Source organism: Balaenoptera musculus, chromosome 5 (assembly GCF_009873245.2).
Source record: "Balaenoptera musculus isolate JJ_BM4_2016_0621 chromosome 5, mBalMus1.pri.v3, whole genome shotgun sequence".
In the NCBI taxonomy this organism is placed as follows: domain Eukaryota; kingdom Metazoa; phylum Chordata; class Mammalia; order Artiodactyla; family Balaenopteridae; genus Balaenoptera; species Balaenoptera musculus.
This window is the reverse complement of record NC_045789.1, coordinates 126,909,025-126,921,595: the sequence shown is the minus strand read 5'-3', so window position 1 is coordinate 126,921,595 and position 12,571 is coordinate 126,909,025. Positions and strand designations below refer to the sequence as shown.

Genomic DNA, 12,571 nt, shown 5'->3' with positions numbered 1-12,571 from the left:
GCTCATGATCCGAATGCAAACTGCAGCTATCAGAGACAGAGCCGGGTTTGATAACTGCTTGAGCCCAGAGCAAATCTGCTGGGGCACTAGAAAAGAAATGGTGTAGTCTTAAAGCAGATGTATGTTCTTAATGTGGTTGGCTTGTAAAGCGATAAAACATGGAGTTTTTCCCCGCTTAGCCCATCACTACTGTTAAACAGTGTAACTTAAGACAGGGCGATTCTATCACAATTCCCTGTAATATTTAGTCCATATACTAGAATGAAACTTATATTTGTATCATTCTTTTTCTCACGTCTGGTAAGATATTAGGAGCAAACAACATGTGTCTCCACAGTTATAAACAAAGGTGTCATGTTTGCAAAACAGATCCTATATGTAGAACTTCTATAAATGGGATAAAATATGGGGTTTTCATTGGTTGAAATGATGTTAACTATTTCAGTCAGCAAGATTTTTATAAGAAACATTTTTCCCTTTGTGAATGCCACCAAGCATTTGTGTCTTTGTATCACCTTTCTCCTAACCTGAGTTCTTGGTCCAGCTCTTCCACTGTGACCTTGAGAAAATCAACTATTCCGAGTCTCTGTTTCTTTCCTTGTTAAATTAGGGTGTTGATCTGGATCAGGATTTCTCTAGGTCTATTCTGGGGAACATTGTTTCTGAGGAAATTAGTGGGGGTTACGTTTTAAAAAAGAGGTTCTGTGGTCAAATAAGTTTTGGAATTGTGACATTAAACAATATTAAACATTTCCTTACTCAGAACTTTAGCGTCCTAATAGTATTCACTGTGATTCTCCAAAGAGAGAGAGAGAGTAATGCCTTATTTCCCCAATTTATTTAGCCAGAAAATTTTTTTCTTGCAGATTATTTCTCAGAATCAGTCTGAACATTAGACTTCAAAGATCCTTCAACTGATAACATTCTATGATTCTATTTCCTATTTATTCTGCCTAACTTTCCAATTTCTCTCACCTATTTCAGGAAGAGAACTACCTGGGTTTTCTAACTCCTTCATAAGGTGAAAGTCAATCTGTTCTTTACTCCTTTTTCCCCTGTAATTTATTTGAAAATTTTCAAACCCACAGAAAAGTTGAAAGAATAGTACAATCAATATATACTCTTCACTTAGCTTCAACAACTGTTAACATTTTGCTCCAATTACTTTCTCTCTGTCTCTTTCTCTGTCTCTTTCTCTCTCTCTCTCACACACACACTATACGTACCATATGTATAATTTTACTGCTGAACCATTTGAAAATAAATTGCAGACATCATGACACTTTATCCCTAAATACTTTAAGATGTATCTTTGACTTCCCTGGTGGTGCAGTGGTTAAGAATTCGCCTGCCAATGCAGAGGACACAGGTTCAATCTCTGGTCCGGGAAGATCCCACATGCCGCAGAGCAACTAAGCCCATGGGCCACAACTACTGAGCCTGTGTTCTAGAGCCCATGAGCCACAACTACTGAGTCTGTGTGCTGCAACTACTGAAGCCCACGTGCCTAGAGCCCGTGCTCCACAACAAGAGAAGCCACCGCAATGAGAAGCCTGCGCACTGCAACAAAGAGTAGCCCCCACTCGCCACAACTAGAGAAAGCCCGCGCGCAGCAACAGAGACCCAATGCAGCCAAAAATAAATAAATAAAAAGAAAAATTTATAGAAAAAAGATGTATCTTATAAGACAAGAGCATTCTTCTACACAACCTCAGAACCATTATTACACATAAGCAGTTTAACATTGATTAATATCATGAAAGTATACTCTGTATTTAAATTTCCCTAATCGACCCCAAAATGTTCTTTACAATTTTTTTTAAACTCTAGGATCCATTCAGGGTTCACACGTTAGATTTGGTTATGTCTCCTTGGCTTCTTTAATCTAGAACTAGCTCCCTAATTTGTTCATTTCTCATGAGATCAACCTTTCTGGAAAAGTCCAGGTCGCTTATTTTGTAGAAAGTCTAACATTTTAAATTTGTGTGATAGTTTCCTCATAATTAGCGTCAGTTGAAATATTTTTGAAAAAAAATTAACAGGTGATATGGTTGCATATTTCAGACTGCATCATGTCAGGAGAGACATAATGTCACTTTGTCCCATTATTGGTGATGTTTTGAGAATCAGCATGGTTAAAATGTTATTTGCTATATTTCTGTTCCAAAGATATGCTTTCCCCTTGGTAATTAATAAGTGATCTGGTAGTTGATATTTTGAGATTTGTGAATAACTTCTTTCCTAACAACCCTTCACCCAGTGGCTTTAGCATTTGTTGATGATCCTTGCCTGGACCAAATATTACACTGGGATTGCAAAATAGTGATTTTTTCGAATCCAATCCCTTCTTTTTTATTAACAGTTATTCTTCTATAGATAAGAATTTTCTCTTCCTCTTTCTCCTTCTCTCTCTCTATCACTTCCCCTATCTCTGTCTCTCATTGAGCATCACGATGTACCACAGATTCTTTTTTTATTCAATGTTTTATAATCTATTATGTAATTCATCCTTCTAACATTTATTCAGAGACTACTCTCTGCCAGGTACTAAAGTGAGATTAACTTAACATTAATCTTAGTCTGCTTTACCTTTCCCTGTAAGTACTTAAGAAAACTATCAGTGGAACATTAACAACTAATCCAAATTCTTGAACTGGCCACCACTTTGCCAACAAACTTTTGTCAGATAGAGGGAATTGAAAATGAAGATGGGAGTGGAGAGTGATCTCCAAATTTTAATTATTATTCCCCTTTTGTAAACCTCAGCCAGGCTACTGTGGTTCCAGCAATCATCAAATGGCCATGTGAATCATCACAGAGGAAAAAAAAAAATCAATTACCAACTTCATGGAGCTACACTCGATCTGCCTCAGAAAGGAGAGAATTCCAACACCAAGAACTTGGCCCTGATACATGGGCTTATGGTCCATGGAAAGAGAATCATAATTTCTATTTCTACTCTGAGCACAAAATAGTCATTTAATGATCACTCAAGTCACTAGGAAGACCAGGGAACCATGTCCATGTCTTTAACAGGTTCTTAAGCCAATAGCAAGGTATCAAAGGCCCTGGTCAAGACAGGAGCCCCAGAGCACTTCCCTGGCCAGACACAGGCCCCAGGGCCCAGATGGGCAGCATCCTCACCTCCCCAACAGGATCTGAATGATGAATTCCAAACAATTAATCACCAAATGAATCAGAAAACAGCTTTCAGTGGAAGGAAAAAGGACCCTATGTTCCTGGGGAAGAATAGACTGATGCATCCTGGCCACATTTTCCAGTGGAAGGAGTGTTCTGAGCTTTATACAAGGGGAGACACCTTGCAGGGCACACGCCTGGTGCTGTAGCACCCTGCTGACTATTAGAGGTCAGAAGACATGTCCAAAGGACAGACAACCTTGTAGACTTGATTTTTTTTCTTTTGTGGGGTCAGCAGTGGGCTATCCTGCTCCCCGTGGAGCCTGGGAACTTCTCCTCCAGCCCTAGAAGAATGCACAGTCTGTGTTCCCGCCGTGGAGGGGCAGGCAGAACAGGCAGAAACTGGTGTGCTGCCAGGGGCTCAGGAGCCAGGGGGCAATTGTGATCCTCGGAATCTTTGTTACCTCAAGGTTTACAAAACTTTAGTGTCTTTCTGAGGTCATGGCGGAAGATCTTCCCAGCCGCCAGAGCACCTCCAAAGGAATAAGGGCCCAGTGGAAAAAGTTCAGGTTTTGGAGTCCACAAACTTTGGGTTTGAATGTCATCCCTGAAATTCATGAGGCATAAAGCCTAGGCAACTTAGTTATTAATTCTTGTTCCCTCATCAGTAAAATAGAGAAAGAAAACACCTCACAGATCTGTTGTGAAAATCATGTTAAATAAGGTAAAGCATGTGCATCGCTTTATTAGTTAGGATTCCTTTCATTCCAGGTAACAGAAACCAACCTGAGCTGGTTTAAGGAAAAAAGTGAGAGAGATTGAGACAGAGAGAAAATTAATTATAAGGTTATACTGATATCCCCTCGTTCTTAAAGTCAAGAATTCAGCTAAGCCTTATAATGAGGCTGTAGCTGAGACATAAAAAATCATCAGGAACCATTGTAGCTTCTCTTCGTATATTTGATTTTTTTTCTCCTTTTGTGAGGATTGGCTTTCTCTCCACTAAGCCAACAGAACTGACAGACCCATAGCTTTTGAGTTTATGTATCCCTTTCCAAGACACCAACACAGAGGTAGTGGGAATCCATAATTCCAATTCTAAAGTCTCACAAGGGAATCTGATCCTTTACCTTATGACAAGAGTTCCCTGTGGCATGAGTGGACGGTGGCTGGGACCGTGGAGTGTAGACTCAGCCTAAACAGGGCTGAAGGGGCTGACCCTGTGGTGAGCAGTGTACTGAGGGGATCCTTGTGGACTGTGTAGACATTCCAAAATGTGTTTTCCACAGGTACCTAGCTCAGTATCTGCCACATAATGGGGGTATTATTTTTCTTTTTCCTTCCTCTCATATCAGATATGATGAATCTAAGAGAAGAGTTGGGGAAAATTACTCAGATATTCTGTGGCATGTAGGGCCCTTTGATAACTGAAATGAAATCATTAGGATTAACACAGGATCTGGCAATAATAATACCACTAGGATAAGTAAGGCAGGCCGTGTACTTTTTAGACCTTCCTTCTCTTCCTAAATTTGACTTCTTGCTGTATTCTCTGAAATGTTTCTTTCTACCCTTGGAAAATCCCTTGTATCTGGTGATATGATGACAGGAACAATCCTTCTATGGAGAAAAGTACTCCCTACAGAAGTGGGTGGGTTAGGAGGTAACGGTTGAGGCTAGTGGGCAAAGAGAATATTAAGAACAGAATTGCTACAGAAGCTTAGCTGGCTTTTTCCTACTGCTGCAGACCACGTTCCCAAGTGTGGCAATTGTGCAAAAAGGCAACATTTATTCCTTCCTTCTTTCTTCCTTTCTAACTTCCTTTCCCCCTTCCTTTCCCTTCCTTCCTTCTTATCTTTTTTTTTTCTTCTTTCATGCAGTAAATGTTTACTGAGCATTTTACTATTGACAGAGACACAAAGAAAAGCACTCAAATGTTTTATATGATCACCTCTTTCTCCTGGGAAAGCAGTGGCTCAGCCAGGAATTTCTGGAACTGCAGCTGGGCACGAGAGTAAAGAATACTGTCCCTGATTATAGGAAGCTGATTAAAGTGGCACTTCAGCCCAGAAACTGAAGAAGGTCAAAGTATCCAGACCAAAGCTCTCCATGAGTGGAGAGCATGAATCTGGACCAAAGGGAGGACAACAGTGGGCATGCAAGGCAGAGCTAGCAGGTTGAGGCAGGGCCTCGCGTGACCCCCAGAGGCTGCAAGCCGCCCACGGCAAGAACTTCTTATGGGAAGCCCACAGGCCTTGGCCAGAAAGGGACCTCTGAAAGCACCCAGGCCTTTTGATCCTTAGGAGAACGAAAAGAGAGTTCTGAAGGGAGAAATGTTCACCATACCAAATATTTGCCTCATAGTGTAGATCAGAGTATAAAACTCTTCCTCAGTAATTCTATTTCCTGCCCATCCCCTAACACAACTTGCAAAATTGTAAAGAAAGAAACATTTCTCTAAATTTACTACTGAGACTAAAGTACTCACAGGAGCTTAGGCCAAACATAAGCTCTTTCCTTAAGAAACAACGACGTGCACATGGCCATTTAAACACAAATTTCTTGACATCATCACTGAAAACAAATTGTGTCCAGGTGGTAGAATATATTAGATAAGTTTCAGGGTCTTCCTACATTAACAGCTTAGATTTGAGGCAGCATTTTATCTTCACAAACTGGCATTTGTCTCTATTATGTTTCTCAACCAACTGAAAACCCTTCAATCACTGGGAAATATTTAATGGGTAATGAGAATTGCTTGAGTGACAAGTCCTATTTGACTACGTAGCCCAGCCATGTCTTTACTATTGATATAAATGCTTCCATATTACATTTACATCATTTATATCCATTGTAAAAAAAATGTATCTCAACAGTGCAAAAATAATGTGGCAAGAAGGCAACCCTGGGGTGTTATAAATATCAAATAAGTCATAACTGTAATGATAATATTGGAATTTATCATTAGAAGATAGAGGTTGAACTTATCAAGATGCCACAAGTGAGCAATAAAGACCTCCTTATTGAGTGCAGATAAATTTCAGACTTTTGATAACCTTGTTAAACACTCTACAGTTCTTTATTCTTAACGCCATCCCTTAGTTTTAAAACTGCTCACTGCTTTTATAGTTGCTGCTTTTTGTTGCTTTTCCATACCTGATGGTCTCTAGTAAAACACAAGTCTCTTTTCTCTGCTTTCACTTCTCCCTTCCCGAATTCCTTTCCCATCTCCCTTCTCCCCACTATCTTCTAACTTCTACACCTAATAGTAGGACAGGGACACGAACAAGGAAAATAAAATGCAAATATTGAATAACAGGAGAGACAGAAGTGTAGCACCCACTTTCCCTCTTTTCTCGACCTAAATAAATCTCATTCATCCTTCAAGACCACTGTGTTAGTCTACATGGGCTCCCATAACAGAGTACCACAGACTGGGTGGCTCACACAGTAGAAACTTATTTTCTTGCAATTCTGGATTCTAGAAGTCTGAGATCAAGGTGTCAGCAGAGTTGGTTTCTTCGGAGACCTCTCCTCAGGGCTTGCAGATAACATCTTCTCCCTGTGTCTTCACGTGATCTCTCCTCTGTGTGTGTCTGTGTCCTAATCTCCTCTTAGAAGGATACCAGTCATATTGGATTAGGGCCCATCCTAATGACCTCATTTAAACTTAATTACCTCTTTAAAGACCCTATATACAAATACAGTCACATTCTGAGGTATAAGAGTTAGAACTTCAACATGAATTGGGGGGCACATAATTCAGCCCATAATAGCCACCCTCATCTACCTTTACTAAATTCCACTTCTCTGCCACACCAGCCTACCTGCTGTTAACCATACACAGCCTTGTTGATCTCTGCCATTATATCAGTGGCTGATTCAATTTAATTGGGGACTTATGGACACTGCCTTGAGTAGTTTTTAGATGAGAGTCATTTCTCCCTCAACAAGATCCATGAGCACAGTGACAGCTTTTAATCCCTCTCAATGCCTAGAACACGGTCAGCACATTAGTAGATAGGCTTACAATAAAACAGAAAAGCAAAACAAATCTCAGATGAATTGAATGTCATTCTTTTAGTTGCTGTGTTTGTGCATTTTTATCCCTTTGAGAAGAGAAGCCCCTTAGAGGCACAATTGTGCCCCTCTGAAGAGAAAACAGAGGAATTAATTCAATTTGGCCAGTGAAAATGAAATTTGGACAATTTTCAAAATCCTTTGTCTTTTCAGTAGGATTTTTAAGTATAGTGATGTGAAAATTTTATAAAAAAGGTCAATTCCAATATTTTCATATATTTGCCTGAGATTTTGTTTATAAGGAACTTAGTTAACTTTGGATAATGATCACTATAAATAAAGTGATCCTTCTTTGTAGAATAAGTTTAGAACACTGTAGCATAGATACTGAAAGCCAATCTTGAAAGTAGTTACTAGCAGAGGTACCATCTACATTATATAGTTTGATTTTTCCATTTATAGAGCTACCTCATATGTCCTTCTTAACTTCACAAACATTGTGGGTAAATATTTTTGCTGTGACCACGACTTTTAGGATGTTATTTGGCTCTTCATGTTTCCATAACTCATCAGGTTCTTTCAGAGCTCACTTTGCTCATGCCTGAGGGTGTGCCCCCCCCCAAAGTCTACTCAGTTATAGTCTTTCAATTGTTTGGAAAATTCAGTCTCAAACAAGAGATGAAATCTATGTTGTTTTTCTGACTCTTTAGGGATGTAAACAAATATCTGCCTTATTGGAAAAAAAGCATAATTCCTTTGCATAAGAAATAAAAAAGCCAGGTTGAGGAAATTCCAGAATGGCCCAAATCATGGTTTATGTTATCTTCCACGGCAGCTCTAAAGAAATATTAACACCCAATATCACGTAGCTATTGATAAAGAGGGAAATGCCAGGAAATTCTGATTTAATGCTGTCTGGACCGTTCATTCAACAAAGAGGATAATAACAATGATGATGGTGGTAATTCTCAAAAGGAATTAGACATTTGCATTGTGTTCAGCCTATGAGATGATACGTATTTTGAGGGAGACTAGGATGTTATTAGGCAGGTGAGAGGTCATGTCCAGGAATGCTGTCTAATTGCCTCGCATTTACTATCATGGGCCAAGTGCTTTGCTTACATTACCTAATTCAGTCCTCACGATGAGATGGGTATTATTCTCACCAGTTTATGGAGGAGGAAACTGGAGGGTCAAAGCATTTCTGTACCTTTCCCAAGTCATACATAAGTAGGGGAGAGTGGAGTGTCAAAATGTACACTCCCAGACCATCAGACCCAATCTACCCAAGACTGTATCAAGTTAAAGGCATGAAATTTGGGTAGGAGAAATGTTTGCTAAAGTGACAGCCTGGGTTTTTTTTTTTCGTTTTTGTTTTAATCCTCTTTAATGTATTTCTCTGGTCCAGTTCCTTCAAGAGCTGTCCCTATTCTAAGTTTCTGTCTTCGAGGAAATCGACCTGCCAGAACAATCAAGGACTTCACCTAAGAGTTACCACATTGTATTAAATAAAAGCATCTCCAAACTGCCTGGAAGACAATTATTTATGGAGGCAATAATTACGTTGTAGTTTGGTAAGAGAACGTTTCTCTCCTCAACATATATAGGAACAACCACCACTTACAGCTGAAAATAGAAGCGGGGTCTTTTGCTTTCAGATGACTGCAAAACACATTTCCAGCATCTCATTTCAGAAAATTAAGTTTTTATTGAAAGTTCCTTTGGGATTCTCCCTGAGCCTGAGTCTTCTGTGAAAGGTACCTGGGACCTGCCTTCTGCAGTCGGCAACAGCGAGGACTGTTCTACTCTCCGTGGTCCACACAGCCCGTCCACAGGAGCGAGGGCGAGGAAGAACACGCGCAGTAGCTTCCTCGGTGAAAAATTACTAGCGAGGCGCAAGCGTTCACGCACATGGTTTCCAGAGAGATTTCAGTCAGACCTAGCAGTCCCCCTAGTCATCAGACCCTCGTGTTGATTCCCACCTTCAGCAAAAATCCTTTAGGGCAGCAAGCGCAGCAGGAAACCTGTCATTAACAACCACCATAGTGTCACATCAGCGATTCTCAGTAGTGTCGGCTCCACTATTTAACTCAGCTGTTTACCTCATCGGGAGAGCTTTGTTTGATTGTCAGAAAATAGAACATGTACATTTGTCAGTCATAAACACACACAAGCTCTCCAGAGCACAAATAAACAAAACGATCAAGCACGTTGGTAAATGTGTTTGCATTATTTAACGAAGCCAGATGAAGCATGTGAATAACCCTGCATATCAAGCACCATGGAGTAACTTGTTTGTAATCTGTTTTGTACAATACAGCCGTTGCCACTCATTCCACTCACCCAATTCAGACCCTGGAAATGTACTATTTTTAGACTGGCTTTGTACACCACTATTTACAAAGCGCACTGTTAAATCCTTTGACTAGCAGCCAAGAAGTTGGGTGAGAACCTAGAAACCTGCCACACAGATCAGCATCCTAATCAACCCTGGGACAGCCAGCGCTAAAGATCTGCCTTTGTTTCCTTTTCTTCTTTTCCTTTGTCTCCACAGGAATATCAGTGTAAAAAAGGCAAGGAGACAAAGAGGTGGGCCTTATCTGTTCTTGTCGTTCAAATGGGTTGCTTTACTCGCTCTCCTAGATAACAGCCCATTTGTCAACATCTTGGGCGATTTAAGCTGTTCTTTGTCAAAACCACTTTTGGAAAAGATTTGACCATTGACTTACTTGAGAGCCAGTGTGACGGCAGGAGGTGCGTCATGGAAAACTCAGACGTGGGTGCTTCACAGAGGCTGGGAGTCGAGCACGTGACGGCTCACTGCTCCGGGCCAATCCACTGCTGGCAAGCTGGCCAAGTGGCCACAGGGGAAGGAGAGACAGAGAAGAAAATAGTAGGCAAAGTGTTGGCGTGAGGCCGTTAGTGGATGAAGCTATCGCAAAGAGAAAGGATTGCAACACCAGGAAGGAGATGAAGGGCTTCCTATCATTTTGCACCCAGCAAGAAACCTGAAGGAACTAAGCACTAAGTTTGGCTCGCTTTTGACAGCTTGAGAAAAGCTGAGAACGGAAGCAATGACTGGGCTAATTCTGGACAAAATTTTTTTAAATGATATTTGAGAGGAAGCCACATCTTTGCCTCAATTCTTAGCTTCTGTGTAAATTGCTCATTTTCCAAATTCTTTATTTTTTTTTTTCAGGTGACTCCAATTCATTTGCATTTTTTGTAGTGGATGGGATCCTTTGAGACATCCCTGGTGGCCTAAGATGTGAAGAGTTCACTCCTTATTTCCTTTTGCCCACCTTCCTCTTGGTGCCATTTTGTTCCTTCACTTAGCCTGGCTTGGCTGGTAAAAGTGGTGCAGCTAGAAAGTGGCCAGGCAGTGATATCCCATCCTACCCCTGCACCGGTACTTGGATGTCCTCATTCCTTTCACTTTACAAAACTAATCAGAGGAGAAATAGAGAGGAGGGTTTTAAGTGCTTTGGATCAGAACTGTTCTCTGAATGTAAGGCATTTTATTATTTTAGTTATTATTTCAGGTTCAGTGGGGTCTTTATGTTCATTATAATAGTAGAGGCATTTGATAGAAAAGCAGTGTGCCAAGATGCTTAATAACAGTAACAACAAAAGCAGCTTACTTTTGAGCCCATATGTGCCAGGCACTCTTCCAGACACTTTGTACAATATATCTACCCTTACCAATGGCTCAGCAAGCTAAGTATCATTTTCCCCTTTGTGGGGGAGTACTGAGGATCAGAAGGTCACTTGGCCAAGGTCACCAGCCAATCAATGGCAGATCTGAAACTCAAATCTAGGTTTGTGGGGCTCTTTCTACTACATCAGGTGACACCATTTGTAAATGTGAACTCATTCTGAGCGCCTCAGGGCACTGGCTTTACTATGGTGACTCTCAATCCCATATTGGACTTGGTTATTTTACCGGGACTCAACATGTTTATTTACCTAGGACTTTTACAGAAGAGTAATACGATTGTTATTTGTGTTTTATCTGATAGAATTAGGCTTGCCTGCTGCTACTTTAAATTCCTTCATATCTTATAAGTATTCCATTTGACCTGATCCTTTTCCTGGATGTGTTATAGAAAATGTGGTCTATAGTAACAGTGCATAAGAATATCCTGGCTTCTTTATAGATGTGTAAATAAATGAGGAAAGAATTTTTCCCCAACCCTGAGCATGTAGGCAGCACCATTATATAGCAGGCTTGTATGCACACCAAGTTGGACTTAAACCAATCATTGGAGGTAAATAGGAAAGGGGACAAAGTTCAAGAAGAGGTGCAAAGAAAACAGGAAGTAGGTATTGGTGAACTTGGCATGTACAATAGTATCACTGTCATAGAGAACATCAGCTCAATAGATTATTCTCACATCCCTCCTATATATCCATTTATTTGGTGGGTCATTATCACCCAATAAGGGTAATGTGAGGAAATAAGAAGAACTATAGGTCTTAACATAATTCCAGAAAATGAAAACTTCCTAACATCCTTTTATAGCTCTAAATCCAAAGCTTTTGGCCTCAAGGTAGATCAAAGATACGTCTATACTCTTTATTACCTGGATTTTTCCATTTGCTTGTACCACCACGTCCTGTTTCTGTTTTGTCTGAAAAGAAAATGAAATAGAATTACCTCCTACACTCTTACTGCTATTGACATTAAATTTCATCTTCTTTTATTATGATCAGCAAAGTTACTCATAACATTGGAATTTGTTTTTTGTTTTTAAAGTTATAGCTACTGCTGTTGTTGGAATAATTAGTATTGCTTTGGCACTGTGTTCCACCTAAACTCATGGCATTTGTGTACTATTTACCTTTCAGAAAGCTATTTTACAAGAAGAAAAAGAAAATGGGAATATAGACTTCCAACAGCAAACATCTTTTCTGCTCTCTCCTTGGCTCTGAAACAGGATGCGTGAAACAGAATTTCAGGCTGTAATTAATGCAGCTCTTCATAAGATAAGAGGTTCTTTTATCTGTAAAAAAAAATTGCTGTACTATTCTCAACGAGAATCAGAATGCTCCAGTTAATGCTCTTTCTACAAGAGGAATTCACCTTTTCTACTCTACATATTTGCAGTCAAATTTTCATATTTTGTTACAGGAAACTGGAGGTGGATGAACATGCAACGATAATATTATTTCATAGGACTGAGTCTAAAAACCTTAAATATTAACAATATATTTAGATAAATGCTGAGTAGGGGTTACATAAAGAATTTCCAAATAACATCCACTTTACAGGAATGTACCTGTAAGCACAGACCTTAATTGGATACAATTTACATCTAGCCCTTTTGATGGGGGTATTAAAAAAAAATTGGGAAATGCATCCGCGTTTGACATAGTAAGGAAAAGAGCTATAGTTGCTTCTTATGCCCTACAG

At 39.9% G+C, this 12,571-nt stretch overlaps 1 protein-coding gene across 1 annotated transcript in view; it reads right to left on the bottom strand.

The window, feature by feature from the left end:
- The window catches only part of JADE1 (jade family PHD finger 1), a 195,588-nt gene extending 183,815 nt beyond the window's left edge, over positions 1 to 11,773 (bottom strand). The window contains exons 1-2 of the mRNA XM_036852512.1: positions 11,742 to 11,773; positions 9,888 to 10,007 (exon numbers count right to left, since the gene is read on the bottom strand). Coding sequence (XP_036708407.1) covers positions 9,888 to 9,921 — 34 coding nt within the window. The 5' untranslated portion in view covers positions 9,922 to 10,007; positions 11,742 to 11,773. The remainder of the gene's footprint in view (positions 1 to 9,887; positions 10,008 to 11,741) is intronic.
- Between the last annotated feature and the right edge of the window lie 798 nt (positions 11,774 to 12,571).